Source organism: Trifolium pratense, linkage group LG3 (assembly GCF_020283565.1).
Source record: "Trifolium pratense cultivar HEN17-A07 linkage group LG3, ARS_RC_1.1, whole genome shotgun sequence".
Taxonomy (NCBI): Eukaryota; Viridiplantae; Streptophyta; class Magnoliopsida; order Fabales; family Fabaceae; genus Trifolium; species Trifolium pratense.
The window spans coordinates 26,527,042-26,543,629 of NC_060061.1; the positions used below are offsets into that span (position 1 = coordinate 26,527,042).

Below are 16,588 nucleotides of genomic sequence, written 5' to 3' on the forward strand. Positions count from 1 at the left end.
TTGAAGACCAAATCAGTAGTGAAATCCAATTAAAACAAATTTCAACGTAATTACAACATTGCCACCGTGTCTACTTTTCACTACTGATTTAAGAAAACCGGTAGTGAAATCCCTTGTCTATGAACTTTTCACTACTGGTATTCAAATATCAGTAGTGGAATCCTTTGGTCAAATGGTTTTAACTATTGGAATTCACATACCAGTAGTGGAATCTCTTAGCCAAAAGTCATTTTTCTACTAGTGAAATGTTTTAATTACACATGTGTTTGGTTCAAAAGAGGGAAGGGGAGGGGAGGTGAGGGATTTAAATTATAGATATGTTTGGTTCACGAGGGGAGGTGAGGGATTTAAATTATAGATATGTTTGGTTCACGAGGGGAGGGGAGATCTTTTAAAACTAATTTACCTCTTTATCCTTATAAACATTCGTCTCATGATTTTATAACATTATGTACAAATCAAACTATATATTCACAACAATTTCTCAAATTTTATGATACACCTAACATATAATTATGTGAGAAATGAGAACTATTAATAATAATCATCGGATTTAATAGACGCGTCAGATTAAAATCTTCTCATTCACTTAAAATCTCATGTGATTATATTTCTGAAGATTGAAAAAATCTACCTACATATAATCTTTCCTAATTTATTGCAATTCCTTCCAAAATTTACAAGAATAAATTTTTACCTCTCTCTTCAATTTTTAATACTAATATAACACTAAGTTTTTTTTTCTTTAAACCAAAAGCATTATGGTTATTATATACTTCTAGTTCATTTATCATTAGCTGTGTTTGTGTGACAATAGGTTTTGTGACTTCTTTTGTATCTTCAGGCATGTGTATGCCTGTATCAATTTAATTTTCTTTTCCAGAAAAACAAAAACAAAAGCTTCAACAATATAATAACTGTAATGCCTCTAATCATTTCTTTATTTAATTTAATTTTTAAATAATTTTTAGTAAAATAATCAATTGTATAAATTAGGAAAGTTTATATATGAAGATTTTCTAATCTGCACAAATATAATCACATAAGATTTTAAGTGAGTAGGGAGATTTTAATCTGATGCGTCAATTAAATCTAATGGTTATTATTAATAGTTCTCGTTTCTCACAATAATTATCAGTTCTCACATGATACATTCCCTATATATATATATATATATATATATATATATATATATATATATATATAGGGGGCTGCTAACTTAGACCCAGTTGGGTCTAAATTAGCAAGGTGCACCTTTTGAGTTGGACAAAAATACCCATTTTTTAATTTTTTGGAAGAATAGAGCAACAGGGGCATTTCTGTAATTTTATGCAACAGTACACGCGCCCCCACTTCTTTTTCCACCCCCCAGGACACGTGGCAGCTTCTCATTTGACAAAAATCACGCGCGTGCATGACACGCGCCGACAGGTGCGCGTGGTGGACAGGATGACGCGGAGAGAGAAAGCTTTTTGAAAAGGCAGGCCACGTGTCACACAATGATTGGCTGCGTTAATTTTTTTCCATTTAATACTTTAAACTCGATTATTTCGTCGTAAATTAATTTTTTATTTTTTAATTTTTATACCAAAATTCATAATTTTTTTTTCTCTACAAATAGAGACTTGGTTTGTTTGATTTGGACACCGAAAAAAAAACGCAATTTTTCACTACTTTAAACTCGATTATTTCGTCGTAAATTAATTTTTTATTTTTTATTTTTTATACCAAAATTCATAATTTTTTTTTCTCTACAAATAGAGACTTGGTTCGTTTGATTTGGACACAGAAAAAAAAACCCAATTTTTCACTAACTTAATCTCATTTTTCACTACCTTACATCAACTCACTGAAACCATTCTACCAGAAAAATGGTTTCGGAGTACAAATCTCTGAAACCATTCTACAAGCTAAATGGTTTCAGAAGCAAATAACTAATAATCAACTTACTGAAACCATTTTACCAGCAAAATGGTTTCAGATTACAACTCTCTGAAACCATTCTACCAGATAAATGGTTTCAGAAGCAAACACAATTAATAAATTACTCACTGAAACCATTCTACCAGTAAAATGGTTTCAGAATACAACTATGTGCAACCATTCTACAAGCTAAATGGTTTCAGAAGCAAATAACTAATAATCAACTTACTGAAACCATTCTACCAGCAAAATGGTTTCAGTGAGTAATTTATTAATTGTGTTTGCTTCTGAAACCATTTATCTGGTAGAATGGTTTCAGAGAGTTGTAATCTGAAACCATTTTGCTGGTAAAATGGTTTCAGTAAGTTGATTATTAGTTATTTGCTTCTGAAACCATTTTACCAGCAAAATGGTTTCAGATTACAACTCTCTGAAACCATTCTACAAGCTAAATGGTTTCAGAAGCAAATAACTAATAATCAACTTACTGAAACCATTCTACCAGCAAAATGGTTTCAGTGAGTAATTTATTAATTGTGTTTGCTTCTGAAACCATTTATCTGGTAGAATGGTTTCAGAGAGTTGTAATCTGAAACCATTTTGCTGGTAAAATGGTTTCAGTAAGTTGATTATTAGTTATTTGCTTCTGAAACCATTTTACCAGCAAAATGGTTTCAGATTACAACTCTCTGAAACCATTCTACCATATAAATGGTTTCAGAAGGATTTCGGTGTCCAAATCAAACGAACCAAGTCTCTATTTGTAGGAAAAAAAAAATTATGAATTTTGGTATAAAAAATAAAAAATAAAAAATTAATTTACGACGAAATAATCGAGTTTAAAGTAGTGAAAAATTGCGTTTTTTTTTCGGTGTCCAAATCAAACGAACCAAGTCTCTATTTGTAGAGAAAAAAAAATTATGAATTTTGGTATAAAAAATAAAAAATAAAAAATTAATTTACGACGAAATAATCGAGTTTAAAGTATAAAATGAAAAAAATCACGCAGACCCATTCATATGCTGACACGTGGCTGCCTTTTTCAAAAGCAAAATTTTCTCTCTCCAGCATATAATCTAGTGTGGCGCAGACAAGATGATCAGATAGATGAGGATGATCTGGGCTGTCTGATTGATCAGACAGTCTTAATGAGATCACATCTTGGCTGTCTGATGGAAATCAACGGTCTGTAACCATGGTCCTTCCGTACGCGCGCGACACTGGATCCACGTCTATTAATTGTTTAAGAAGGTGGGGCGCGTGTTGTTATTTTTTTTTTATGTAAAATTACAGAAATGCCCCTGTTGCTCTATTCTTTCAAAAATTAAAAGAATGGGTATTTTGGTCCAACTCAAAAGGTGCACCTTGCTAACTTAGACCTAACTAGGGTCTAAGTTAGAAAACCCCATATATATATATATATATATATATATATATATATAGGGTAATGCTAATACACACCCACCAACTTTTATGAAGGTGTGTGTTAGCATTGTACACCTTTTTTGTTTGGACAAAACAATCCAATTTCTCCTTTTTGAAAACAAGTTAAGATGAAGGGTAACTTTGTAATTTTAAATAAAAAAATTAGATTGCTCTACCAAAAAAAAATAACATGGACCGGGAAGAAAAAAAATCAGCTTGGCTTCTCTCTTTGTCCGTTCCCGGCAGCACTGCAAGCCTGCATCTAATTTCTATTTTCACCTCTATGCACAGTTTAATCCTTAGAATCAAATGAAAAACAATATCATGTTTTTGGATAAAACATAGTAACTCATTCTCCTCATTCAAATTATTATTAAAAGTAAAACAATACTCCCACTTCAACTTACTTGAGCCACTACATGCCATCTCCCCAGGTTGCGCATGGGTGGGTTAGAGGAGAAGAGTTGGATAAAAAATAACAATAAAAAATTGAAATTAAATCTCAAATTACCAAGTTACCCTTCATTTTGCCTTATTTTCAAAAAGAGAAATTGGAGTGTTTTGTCTAAACAAAAAAGGTGTACAATGCTAATACACACCTTCATAAAAGTTGGTGGGTGTGTATTAGCATTACCCATATATATATATATATATATATATATATATATATATATATATATATATATGTTGTTACTTGTTATACAAAACAAAATAAATGATTCGTAAAAAAAACAAAATAAATGAAAATAGAAATAAAAAATTAAACAACTTTTTTTTATGCCACGCAAAAGAAAAAAATAATTTACCCAGAAGAAATAAAATATGGAGAATGAATGGGGAATAATCTTATGTCATCAAATTTATTTTTTTTTTGAAGTGGCATCAATTATCAATTATAATTATAAAGATATATAATTAATCTTTAAAATTTTAATAAGGATAGTTTTGGATTTCAACATAAAATTAGGGATAATTTTGTCAATGTAATTAAAATTATAATAACATATCTCACCTTACCTCACCTCCTCTCCAAATCCCCCCAATTTGGGGGGAAGCAAAAAGTGATTTTGCTCCCCTCCTCTCCCCTCCCCTTCAAAAAAATGAACCAAACACATAAATTCTAAAATATTCCCTCACCTCCCCTCCAAAAATCTCGAACCAAACAGACCCTTAATGGTTTGGGAAGGAATATAAAAGTTGAAGTGATAAAGATATCATGTGTTCAACTATAAAAATAAGCACAAGCTCTTATGTATAAGCTTACCTAAGTTATTTTTATAACATCAAAGAAAATTAAATTGTTTTTTTTTATATGCTATAAATATAAATTGTTTTAGGGATGAATCAAATTACATTGGTGTAACATTTGACTAATGTTACACCGCTCAATAACGCTTTAACAAATACAAATTTTACAAAATTCATTGTTGGAATGAAAATTTATATCATATAGAGAACCTATAAAAAAAACTACTATATTAGAGAACTTATAATAAACTAAAAAAAACTTGTGAAAAATATAATAAATTGTTATGTGACAATTTATAAGTTTTTTTTTTCCTTCTAAATGTTGCCAATGAGAATCGAATCTAAGACGTGCATAGTGCAGACTACTCAAATCTCTCACAACTAGATCAAACCTAGTGACATGACAACTTATAAGTTCTACTAAATAGTCTCGTAAAATTTGTGTCAATAAATAAGTTCAAATAAATCAATTCAAATAAGTCCTAATACATTAGTCCTCATCTAACCATTAGATTTTTTTTTTTTTTTTAATATTTTTGGTAGTAACCATTAGAACTTTATATCTAAGGTTTCTAAGGTACTTGCACCATGGTCCATGTTTGTACTCGTGTTTCGTGTAGGGAATGTAAGTATAAGATTTTGCATCATATATGTACTCATCTGCAATTTAATAAACTTATATTGACTTGTTACAAAAATTCATAAATTACAATATCAGCACCACCATCAACATTACATTACCCTAGAAGCCACTAAAACCCTGTCCCTGAAAGTTAAACCTTAACAAGCTACAATGGCAAAACCTTACGCCGTAGGTTTATTGTCGGCCATGGCCGCCGCAACTGGTTTATCTCACAATCACTCATTCTCCGACGGCGCTGCTACTTCTTCCGAAGATCCTGAATCCCCTCCGCCGCCTCCCAAGTTTCGAAACAACAATCCAAGGGATTCACCTCAAGGGTTTGATCCAGAACCTCTCATTAAAGGGGCCAAGATACTCAACGATATCGCCAATGCACCACATGGAAAAAATGTTTGATTTTTATGACTCTTTCAATTTTTTCATTCATACCCATTTGCTTTATTTTGTTTTGTTTTAACTTTTCTTGTTTTTGCCTTTAAGGTGTATGAGAATATTAAAAAGAGAGAGGATGAAAAACAAGCTGAGATTGCTCAAAAAACTGCTGAGTTTAATCGAATGAAAGCATTACATGAAGCTGTAAGTTACTTTATCCTAGTAAAACTGTATGTTGTTGATTTTTGTTTTTATTTTATGTTCTTAATTTTAGTACTTGTTTGGTTATGCAGTTAGTAAAATTGATTTTAGTTTAAAGTTAGTTGAATGTGAAGTGATTTATCTTTAGATACGTTCATGTAAAAGTGAATTGAACAATAAATTTGAGTGTAAAAGTTACGATTGGAGTCAAAAGTTACTCATCATAGCTCAACTATGAATCAATCCCAATTGGCATCACCCAAATATGTCAAAATTAATTTTGTGTCTGGAATTTCTTTTTGAGCTCCCTACCGTTGGATGAGCGGTGAGTTTGGCAAAATAACAGTGACATCCTGAGTTTGTTGAAACTGTAGAGTGTAGATTTTGCAAAATCAAACCGCCAAACCAAACATTGTTTTCCTAATCATACACACTTTGCATTGCATTTTCAATTTTTAGTTATTGTAAGTTAAAGTTGCATCATAATTTAATTAATCGTATTTGGTGCCTTTTAAGTTATAGCTTCATGGTGAAAATGATTTTTTTTCATTGCAAGTATCCTTTAAAGTCGACCAATTGAATATTAGATTGAAAACTTTTGCTTTCATTTGTGTGTGTATCTTGTGTTTTTCTTTCCAGCATTTGAACTGTTTTATCTTGCAGGAAAGACAAAGGGTTGTGTATGATGAAAAGAGAAAGCTTAGCCAGCTTAAGGATCAGATAAAATCTCAGCTGGCTAAGTATAAGGATGACTTGACAAGGCAGAGGATGCAGGTATTGAATCTTTTGAAAGTTAGGATTCTTATTTTTGTCATTTTGAGAGTCTTTCTCATTCTTGTATTATTATTGTAAGGCAGAAAATGAACACCAGAGAGCAAGGAACCAACAGCTAGTGAAAATGCAAGAAGAATCTTCAATCAGATTGGAACAAGCTCGACGTGCAATAGAAGAACAGATTCAGGCACATCGAAGACAGACTGACAGAGAGATGGCTGAGATTGAACGTGAAACAATCAGAATAAGGGCTATGGCTGAAGCAGAAGGGAGAGTGCTTGAAAAAAAATTAGCTGAAGATGTTAATAGGCGAATGCTAATTGATCGTGCTAATAAAGAGCGAGAAAAATGGGTGGCTGCCATACATGCTACTTTTGACCATGTTGGAGGTACATTTTTACTAGGTGCACAGTATGCAACGAGCCAATGTTTACATTGACAATCTAAGAACACAACATCTCTACATTTATGCATTTGTTTACTTGAATGCGTGAACTGAGTCATTGATTATGTGTGGCTATATATACACTTTGCTTTTAAAAGGAAATTCATATCGATTTTTAAAGCAATATGTAATTTATCTATTTTATTTTCATGATGTTGTTTACTCATTAAGCAGCAGTATAGTAGTTTGTGGCTTGTATATCCTTGTACATGATGTCTTTTAGCTTAATTGGTTTGATTAACTCCATCGGTATTTTGGCTTGACTACGTTAGTTAGACAAACTCCACACACCAATCCCCATGTTTGAAAACTCTATCTTTTGCAGGGGGTGTAAAAGCCATTCTAACAGATCAAAATAAGTTGGTTGTAGCAGTTGGTGGAGTGACTGCTTTGGCAGCAGGGATCTACACTACAAGGTATAAATTGCTCACGAAACTTGGAATGAGCTACTTAAAATGAGAAAGGTGGGCAAAAAAGTAATTAAATATTATTTTTGCCCAGCCTTGTTCATTTTAGATATAGGGCCTGTTTGGTTTAGCATGTTGAAGCTTATCTATTGGCATAAGCACTTGTGATACTGTTTTGGAGAGCTTATGAAAACAACTTATGACATGTCCATTAGTTGTTTTCAGCTTATTTCCATAAGCTTTTTTTTTTCTATGATAGCTTGTGATAAAAAACTTATAACTTAATACGAGAACAAATTGACTTTTTTATCTTTTGGTATAGAAATAACTTATCCATAAGCCATTATATGACAAGTCGTATGCTATAACTGTAAGTGCTTAATTAAACTGTTTAGCCAAACAAGGCCAAATTCAACTTCAATTCCCCCCTCACCTGTACCAGTCTATTTCTTATGGAGAAATTGTACTTTGTATTGATTTGTTTGCTATGCATAGTTTACATTCACATTGGACTTGATGTAGGGAAGGTGCACGGGTTATTTGGGGATATGTTGATAGAATATTGGGACAACCATCATTGATCCGAGAGTCCTCCAGAGGGAAATACCCTTGGTCTGGCATATTGTCTCGTACCATGAGCTCCCTGCCCCAACGTACTGAGCCAGGATCTGCTTCAAAAGTTGGAAATGGTTTTGGTGATGTAATTTTGCATCCTTCTCTTAATATTAGAATTGAGCAGCTGGCATCTGCAACTGCGCATACAAAGGCCCACAATGCACCATTCAGAAACATACTTTTTTATGGCCCTCCAGGAACAGGAAAGACAATGGCTGCCAGAGAGTTGGCTCGTAAATCTGTATGATTTCTATTGATCTTGTTCAAGTTTTCTATTGTTACATACTATCTGACTTTGTTTTTCCTATCTTGTGGAGAAGTTTAAATTTTATGTTATGCTATGGATTCTATAAAGTGTCGCGAATGTCATCATATTAGCAAAACTATCTCTTCATTTTTCAGTATTTTTCAATTTCTTTTTTCATAATTTTCGATGACTATGTAAGTCTTCAACTAATGAATCCAAAGTTATCTGTTTTGAAGGCTATCTAAATTTATTTTCCTAGTGTGTTTGTAAAATCAATTTAAGGTTCTTGATTCTTTGGAATGCAGTAGTCAATACAAGTGGGTTTTTAGATTACTTCCTCTCTTGTATATTATGACCATGATTTGACAATTAGATAGTGTATTAGATTTGTCCGTTTTGATTTTGAATATTGATATTCAAAAATTGTCTTGCAATAAATATTTTAGTTAAACAATGACACCAAAAAGGTAGTAAATTGATTAGGGATATTTTTGTTAAAAAATAAAATGCATCTAGTAATTTGGAAATGGGCTTATATTTAGGGGCATTTTGTCCCTTCAAACGGGGCTTATATTTAGGTACAGAGGTAGTATTTTACTTTGTCTGATTTTTGTTTCGATTTAATGCAGGGATTAGATTATGCATTGATGACTGGGGGTGATGTTGCTCCGCTCGGGTCGCAGGCTGTCACAAAGATACACCAATTGTTTGATTGGTCCAAGAAGTCAAAAAGGGGTTTATTGCTCTTCATTGACGAAGCTGATGCATTTCTGTGCGAGTAAGAAACACGTCTTTCATGTTTTTCCATTTATTCTCCTTCTCCTTACCGTTGGAAACACATGATGATTAGGATCTGCTAGCCTAAATGCAGCCCATGACTCCCTTGTAGCATTTGTTTCTTTTTTGAATAAAAAAAGTTCCAACGAAAAAGTTGCACAATATTAAATATGCAGCATGATATGAAACTTACACAAATATTGTCCAAGCGAATTGATTGTGCATTGGATGAATTTTTTTAGGCGGAACAAGACTTACATGAGTGAAGCACAAAGAAGTGCACTTAATGCTCTCCTCTTTCGAACCGGTGACCAATCCAAAGACATAGTCCTTGCCCTTGCGACAAACCGTCCCGGTGATCTCGATTCAGCCGTGTCAGATCGTATTGATGAGGTCCTGGAATTTCCCTTGCCCGGAGAAGAGGAGCGCTATAAACTTCTTAAGCTCTATCTTGACAAGTACATTGCCCAAGCTGGATCAAGAAAACCTGGTTTAATTCAAAAATTGTTGAAAGGAAATCCAAAAAAGATAGAGATTAAAGGATTGACAGATGATATCATTAAGGAAGCTGCGGCTAAGACCGAGGGATTTTCTGGAAGGGAAATAGCGAAACTGATGGCAGGTGTACAAGCTGCTGTATATGGAAGCAAGGATTGTGTTCTTGACCAAAGCTTGTTCCGTGAAGTGATCGATTATAAAGTTGCTGAGCATCAACAGAGAAGAAAATTGGCTGGTGCTGATAAAGCTCGTGCATGAGGATGTTTATCCAGATTTTTTCAGCAATCTTTCTAAGAGAGATTTTCTCTAGCATTCATTGATTGTCACCACTTGAAGGAAGATTTTGGAATTTGAGTATAGTCAAGTTTTATTTAGTATTTATGACTATATTTAACAGCTGATTCTAGTTTTTTCCGATTTTGAAAATTATTTTCTCCCCTCACCATTAACCATTGACTATATTTACTGTACTGTGATTGAGAAGTTTCAATTTTACGGTGCAAGTTTTTTACATCGTACCCTATGTAATAATATGATTTTCTGGGTTTCATTAGTTTTATTATTGCTGATTGTGTCTTAATCCCCGTTTAGAATAAGTGCTGCTCCTCGAGTCCTCGTTGAGAAGCAAACCGAAATGCTGATGCACTTTACTACTGAACCTCTTCTTGGTCACTTTTTGTGTTCTAAATTTACAAATGCTCCTCAGTTGAAGCTTTTTACAGATGATGATATGAGGGTCCTTTACTTCCTAAATTTAGAATCTCAATGGAAAGAGATGTTCACATTTACTGATCGAATTAAAGAAAAAAGGTTTTTATTTTACTCAATTAGTATTAAATTTGTTAACATTTTATATATTGTTTTTTTTTCTTTCAATTTTTTATCTTTTTTGAGAGAAAATAGGTAAAATAATTAAAAATCTTATAGCAAATAAATAACACGTTTTTTTTTTGACAAATAAATAACATGCATTTAAATATGAAATGTTTTGTAATAAAGGATAAGGAGACTTTTCATGCTATTCTTATATTTAGGGGGGTGGATGTAAATTAAGCATAGGCGAAGAGTAGTAGTGTAAATGGGGTATAATTTTTTTTTTTTGGATAAATTGTGCCTACTTAAGTGTAAATTCTATATTTTTATTCTATACTTCAATATACATGTCTTTTTAAATTGTTTCGGATAGTTTCTCTTCCGGCTCCATGTTTATTTTCCCCTCCCTTGAATTTTCTTTTTTGTCCTTGGATAAAATTTTCGGTTTCTATTTACCGAATTTTTTTGCCTTGAAAAAAACTTCGAATTTTTTTTCCGAATTTTTTTTTCAAGGGCAAAATGGAACTTTTGTAAAATTTAACATGGATGATCTATACGATATAAACTTTCAATCCAATGGTGAATTTTATAAAATTTGTATTCGTTAAAGCGTTATTGAGCGGTGTAACATTACTCAAATGTTACACCGGTGTAATTTGATCTCTCCCCTATATATATATATATATATATATATATATATATATATATATATATATATATATATATATATATATTATGCTTTGAAAAGCCTGTAAGAAAATGTGGAGAGAAAATAATTATTCAGATTAGGTTATATTATTCAGATTATATTCATATAAAACTAGGTGAGGGTTCAAATTCTGTTTACTCATTTAACCAACAAACATAGTAGGGCATGGTTTTTGAAACAGAAAAGGCAGCTTTTATAACTTGCAATTATAAGACTAATAGTAATATTATTAGGACTCAGCTTGCAAACTATGAAATATTTATATAAAATATCGCTCAATGAAGCTATACCTCCAGCTTCAGACAAATTACCGGCTCTGCACATGCAATGTAACAATTGTATCAGATGGTAACATGAACAATTGTCATATTCTTATTTAGCAAATTTTAACAGACAAGTACATTTGTCACATCAAATGATTTAGTCGGAGAACACCAAAAACACATTAATGTTGTTCAGCAGCAATTTCCTAAATACACAACAGATGACTTGTAGACAGCAGCATGTCTTAATGGTTGTGATCCTGAACATAACGTAGGCCACAATATTTGCAGACAGCTGGCTGGGCCAAGTCAAGGCATATATATTCAATTGGGTGTCCAAGGGCGGGATCAGTATCTGAAATCACAGACAGCAATATCCAAATTAATTATAATCATACATAATCAACAAAACCTCAACTATAAGGACTATATCTCCTTCACTTGTGCAATGTAGAAGAAAGAATAGAAATTTACAAAAGTTGTACCTCCTTCACAAGCAACTATCCTGCCTTCAACCTTAATAGGTGGTACTTCATTGATCAGCTCCATTGGAGATTTCTTGCTGGTGTCCTATTAAAGAAGAAACAATGTAAGTTTCACAATTACTTGAGCACAGTTCAGTAAGCAGGAATCAATCGTGATTTAAAATTCCAGTAGTGGAGCCAACTCATATGAGCTAAGTGCATGTTTGGATGCAAGGCAGTTGGCAGCTAATGGGAAATATTATTATTAAAAAAAAAAGTAAAACCAAAATATTGGCATTATTTGACAAAAAAATATTTCAATTTCTCTTTAATATAAATGAGGGAGAAAGCACAAACCAATAAAATATTACTAAACAAGTGCAAAAACACTGCAGGGAAAAGGAGTCCTTGAAGTATCAGAGTGGGGGATAGAACTATTCTCTAACAAAAATCCTGCAACTCAATCATCCAGTTAGAGCAATTGTGCATTCCGCCCTATAGTCTATGTTCAAACTTTACTCCTCACTCTTTTCCTTTAAAGTTTTCCATCATAAAAATGCTGATTTTTTCCACATAAGTAACCTACAAAACCTTTCACACGGCAAATTTTGTCATCACATTTCTCATCACACTTTCCCCCTTGGTCACTGACACTCGATCAATATTGTTTTATTGAGCTATCCTTGATATTTCTATTTTAAATCTTTTTTCTCTGAATTTACAACAAGAGGTGAGATATAAATCATATTACTGAATAACGTACAAAAGAGATTGAATTAGATATTAGAAGATGAACTCCATAAGGCATAACCCGGTGGCTACTTCAAGGAAAATACACTATGTGTAGATACCCACAAGATTTTCATACTCTCGCAAAGGGAATTTTACCAGAGGATAACAATGAATGATCCAGAACAATAAGTACTACCAAGCAACAACTAGGTTATAACTAAAACGTCCACATCAAATACAAAGGTGCAGTAAAACCCCTTCTTAAACAAGATTAACCTTCCACTTCATTAAACCACTATGCCAACAGGGATCAAATCCTTCTCTTATCATCATAATCCTTTAATGTGTAACAAACAAAAATGTAACATTGATTTATATATATATATATACATTGCAAGTGAATTCCTTTATTTCACCACAATCATAGGTATACATTTATGAAATAATCTTAACAATAATACAGACACTGAATGCGACACAGTATTAGTCCATCATACCACATTGTATTTGACATCAAAATTTTGAGTCAAAAAATCATTTCTCTTTTAATATCTTCATTAATCCATAGTTACAAATTTCTATAAACCTATTCACATTTTCGACCTAATTTCTAAACAATCAAATCAAATGAACAATGCAACAAATTTCCAACAAGTAAATAGAAATTATGCGCCTAATTTGCATCCAAATCAAGTTAAATAAAAAAAATCAACGACTTTGTTTGTGAAATTAAAAGCATGAGATGATTCGCAAGGGTACCTGCATCCATTTGGCAGTATGGTTGCTGATTTGTGTGGTTACGAGGCTGAAACTTCTGGTTGCGGTGGTCGTCGCCGTCGATGATGAAAATTTGACGAGGTTCTTCAAAATACTCGATGCCATTTCAAGAACCCTAAAATTCAATCGCAAATCAATAAATAACCTCGATTGAGATTGAGATTGAGATTGAGATTGAGATCAATGAATGAATCAAACGGGAAACTGAATGAAACTCACCTCAGGGAACAAAACGACGCTAGATTGGGAGGTTTTGGGTCATTTTCCCACTATCTTAATGGGTCGGCCCATGCTTTGGTCCATCACCAAGATTGCTATTAGTACTCTAATGTTTCTAATACACCCCATCTTTGTCAAGAAGTTTACTTCTAAAAACTATTTTCTTATTTTAGAATATTTATGACCAACGGATGTGTAATAAATGTGGAAGGTAATTATCTTTCAAATATTTTCTATGCGATATAGATTTACTGAAACTTGCAAGTGAAAAAAAATGGTTAAAAAAGGAGACTCCACTAAAGGTGTGATCGATTAAATTTTTCCGTAGAGATTAATCATCAGGAAAAAAAATGGTGAGTATTTTACATCAATAACATGATTATTCAAAATATATACTTATGTTGTTTATTTTTCAATGGTACATTTGTGGAAGGTAATAAAAATATAACACCTTTAACCTGAACTTTAAATTTAAAAGTCTTGGATAGTATAGAAGAAAAATTGGAGAGTATAAATTTAGTACAAATATCTGTTTAGATTTTCTTATTTGAGTTTGTCCGTTGATATAACATAAGCACTTGTGAGAATATTTTGGAGAGCTTATAAAAACAATTTATAACATTTCAGCTTATTTTCATAAGTTTTCTATATTGGCTTACGAAACAGCTTATAGTTTATGAGAAAATAATTTAGCTATATTTTATCTTCTATTATAAAAATAACTTATAAGCTTAACTCATAAAGTGCTATCATAGAATGCTTGCATGGTATATCAACATAATCAATAAAAAAGGAAGATCAGATTTTGTTTACTTGTCCAATGTTTTGTTCTAACAATGTCTAGAGACTAGAGATTAGCACATTGAAGTTATTTCAAGAAAATTGGTTTTCATAGCAATTTTTCAAGATACATCATGTTCACTTAGTACAAATACACACGCACTACAACATTTTTGACTTTAGGCCACGCCAGATACATCATGACGAGCCATTGAAATTTAAATGTAAAAACTGCAGTTAGGTAATTAACTAACTACATCAAAGATATCTCCGATTTATGAAGTTAGTCACTGATGTGATATTTATCTGTCTTGTGTGCTAAAAGAATCCAAACATGAGTTATCAAACCTCCACCTCTCCTTATTTGTTCCGAATGGTAATCGACATTGCAATTAGCTGCAGCATAGCACAACATCTCCACCCACACACTACACATGATTTTCCATCTGTTTTCTCTAGACATCAAATTCCTAGCCAGTCTTTGAGCATCTCTTAGTATGTGCCATTTTGACGTGACAACAGTTTCCGATCTCCTCTCCGAATTGGAGTGATGAGGAAGTCTTTCCATTCTCAAAATCCTGCACACTTCTTTTTCATCTTTCACAGATTGTTCTTGTTGTAGCAACAAGGAGTTAAGTTTGTCGCAGGCGTGTCGGAAAATTATGTTGGTTGTTGTCATGGAAAGCATATGCGGACGCAACGCGAGAAGGTACATCATATAATCTGACAATGATTTGGCCATTTGGATTTTGGTGTAATTTCCAGCATTAATTTCTGAATCAGAATAATAACATGTATCAGTTGCAATGTGCCATATAGTAATGCTCTTGTCAAAATCTCTTTTAACACTCCATTTGAGATCATTGAGACATTCATATCTTCCAAGTGACCAATCTCCCCTATGGTTGAAGGATTTTAGTCCTCTATCTCTATCAATATCTTTCATTTCTTCAACCATCAGAATTTTCAATTCTTTCGGAAATGGTACACGCCTCCTACACTTATTCTTCTTCAACATCATGTCGATCCCTCGGAACTTGAGAATTCTTCCACACTTCAATGGCTTGTCATGATGGATGCAAAAGTTTATCAAGTTAAACTGTGCCAAAGTATTTGACCACCTTTTCCGATCGGTTGCTCTTTGTCCAAGAATCCTTAGACATGGTATCATAAATGGAAGATGTTGGTGCTTGATCATTTGAACTATTGCCCAATCTGAGAAAGGTAATTGCATGATCTGGTATGCCTCCAAAAGAACAGCTCCTCCTAATACACCGACAGTTAAACAGGCTTTCGGATGGCGGTAAAAGTCTTGTCTGAATAACATTGAAAATCCACAGAGAGTGATAACTAAATGCGAGAAACTCACAACACGAAGAATAAAACCTGCTTTTGTGTAGATTATAGGTGCTTTAGTGTATAGCACATCGTACATGAAGCTGAGTTCTGCATCTGTGATGTGAAAGATATCCTCCGGTGCATACTCGTCAATAGACATCCAAGGTAGAGAATCATACAGAGGCTGATATAGCCAGTTTTCGCGGTGAGGCTTCAACGAGCTAAAGCGGTAATAAGCCTTCAAGATTAATTCAATATTTGGAATATCATCTGTAAGAAATCTGAATAAAGCAGGCATGTTTGCTTCTTGATCATCAATCTCTTGAACCGTTATTATGCCAGAAGTTTTACTAAGAGCTGACTTGAGAGTCCATACAACTTCTCCATACTTGATTAGTCCGGAGACGAGTAACGGAAGGTAAAGATAAGAGAGTTGTGAATGTGTCCAGCTCTTTACAACGATCCAAATCACAACAGCTACTTGTAAAACAAGTGTAAGAAGTTGCCTCAATCCCAATCTATTGTCTTCAATTGAGTATGCAGTTATAGCATCTGGATTTCCAATTTGAACGAGAAGTAACGGTGCAAACAACGCCTTGAGTTCGCGTCTAATGTTGCGCTCATTAGGATCACTTTCAGGTATTTCAGTGAGTTTACCTATAATGATTTTTGCAAGTGTAGCAGAGAGTAAATAGGTAAACCAAACTGTGAGCCTTATCCCCATACCTGGGATGTCTTTTCTACGGCTGCCGTAAACCATGAGGATGACTTGGATTGCGAAACTCAATAGCACTAGTGTTTCTAAACCCCATAGATCCCATAGGTCTTTTAGTTCTCCTGGGATGAAACTTATGTGCATCTTTTTTTCTTTCTTTTCTGTTCAGCTCTATCAAATGCTGCAGTAGAAAAAAATTTAAC

General features: G+C 33.2%; 3 protein-coding genes across 3 annotated transcripts; 1 reads left to right on the plus strand and 2 right to left on the minus strand.

Moving 5' to 3' along the window:
- Nucleotides 1–5,214: 5,214 nt before the first annotated feature.
- Nucleotides 5,215–10,128, plus strand: LOC123917074 (ATPase family AAA domain-containing protein 3C-like). Its single transcript, XM_045968695.1, has 8 exons — nucleotides 5,215–5,629; nucleotides 5,720–5,815; nucleotides 6,476–6,586; nucleotides 6,666–6,975; nucleotides 7,357–7,447; nucleotides 7,961–8,294; nucleotides 8,930–9,078; nucleotides 9,320–10,128. The coding sequence occupies exons 1-8, from the start codon at nucleotides 5,390–5,392 to the stop codon at nucleotides 9,831–9,833; spliced, it is 1,845 nt and encodes a 614-aa protein (XP_045824651.1). The 5' UTR covers nucleotides 5,215–5,389; the 3' UTR covers nucleotides 9,834–10,128.
- Nucleotides 10,129–11,338: 1,210 nt separating this feature from the next.
- Nucleotides 11,339–13,552, minus strand: LOC123919019 (NADH dehydrogenase [ubiquinone] iron-sulfur protein 6, mitochondrial). The gene is made up of 3 exons (XM_045971241.1): nucleotides 13,316–13,552; nucleotides 11,846–11,930; nucleotides 11,339–11,715 (listed from the first exon to the last, which is right to left on the minus strand). The coding sequence occupies exons 1-3, from the start codon at nucleotides 13,436–13,438 to the stop codon at nucleotides 11,606–11,608; spliced, it is 318 nt and encodes a 105-aa protein (XP_045827197.1). The 5' UTR covers nucleotides 13,439–13,552; the 3' UTR covers nucleotides 11,339–11,605.
- A 1,033-nt stretch (nucleotides 13,553–14,585) lies between these two features.
- On the minus strand, nucleotides 14,586–16,529 carry LOC123914858. The gene has a single exon (XM_045966022.1). The coding sequence runs from the start codon at nucleotides 16,527–16,529 to the stop codon at nucleotides 14,616–14,618; it is 1,914 nt and encodes a 637-aa protein (XP_045821978.1). The 3' UTR covers nucleotides 14,586–14,615.
- Between the last annotated feature and the right edge of the window lie 59 nt (nucleotides 16,530–16,588).

Bases quoted from the DNA above. Each gene is read 5' to 3' on its own strand.
- LOC123914858 (XM_045966022.1), bottom strand. From the start codon at position 16,529: ATGCACATAAGTTTCATCCCAGGAGAACTAAAAGACCTATGGGATCTA.
- LOC123919019 (XM_045971241.1), bottom strand. From the start codon at position 13,438: ATGGCATCGAGTATTTTGAAGAACCTCGTCAAATTTTCATCATCGACG. The intron at 11,931-13,315 runs GTACCCTTGCGA...CTTCTTTAATAG, and splicing joins ATACTGCCAAATGGATGCAG to GACACCAGCAAGAAATCTCC. The intron at 11,716-11,845 runs GTACAACTTTTG...CTGTGATTTCAG, and splicing joins GATAGTTGCTTGTGAAGGAG to ATACTGATCCCGCCCTTGGA.
- LOC123917074 (XM_045968695.1), top strand. From the start codon at position 5,390: ATGGCAAAACCTTACGCCGTAGGTTTATTGTCGGCCATGGCCGCCGCA. The intron at 5,630-5,719 runs GTTTGATTTTTA...TTTGCCTTTAAG, and splicing joins ATGCACCACATGGAAAAAAT to GTGTATGAGAATATTAAAAA. The intron at 8,295-8,929 runs GTATGATTTCTA...GATTTAATGCAG, and splicing joins GAGAGTTGGCTCGTAAATCT to GGATTAGATTATGCATTGAT.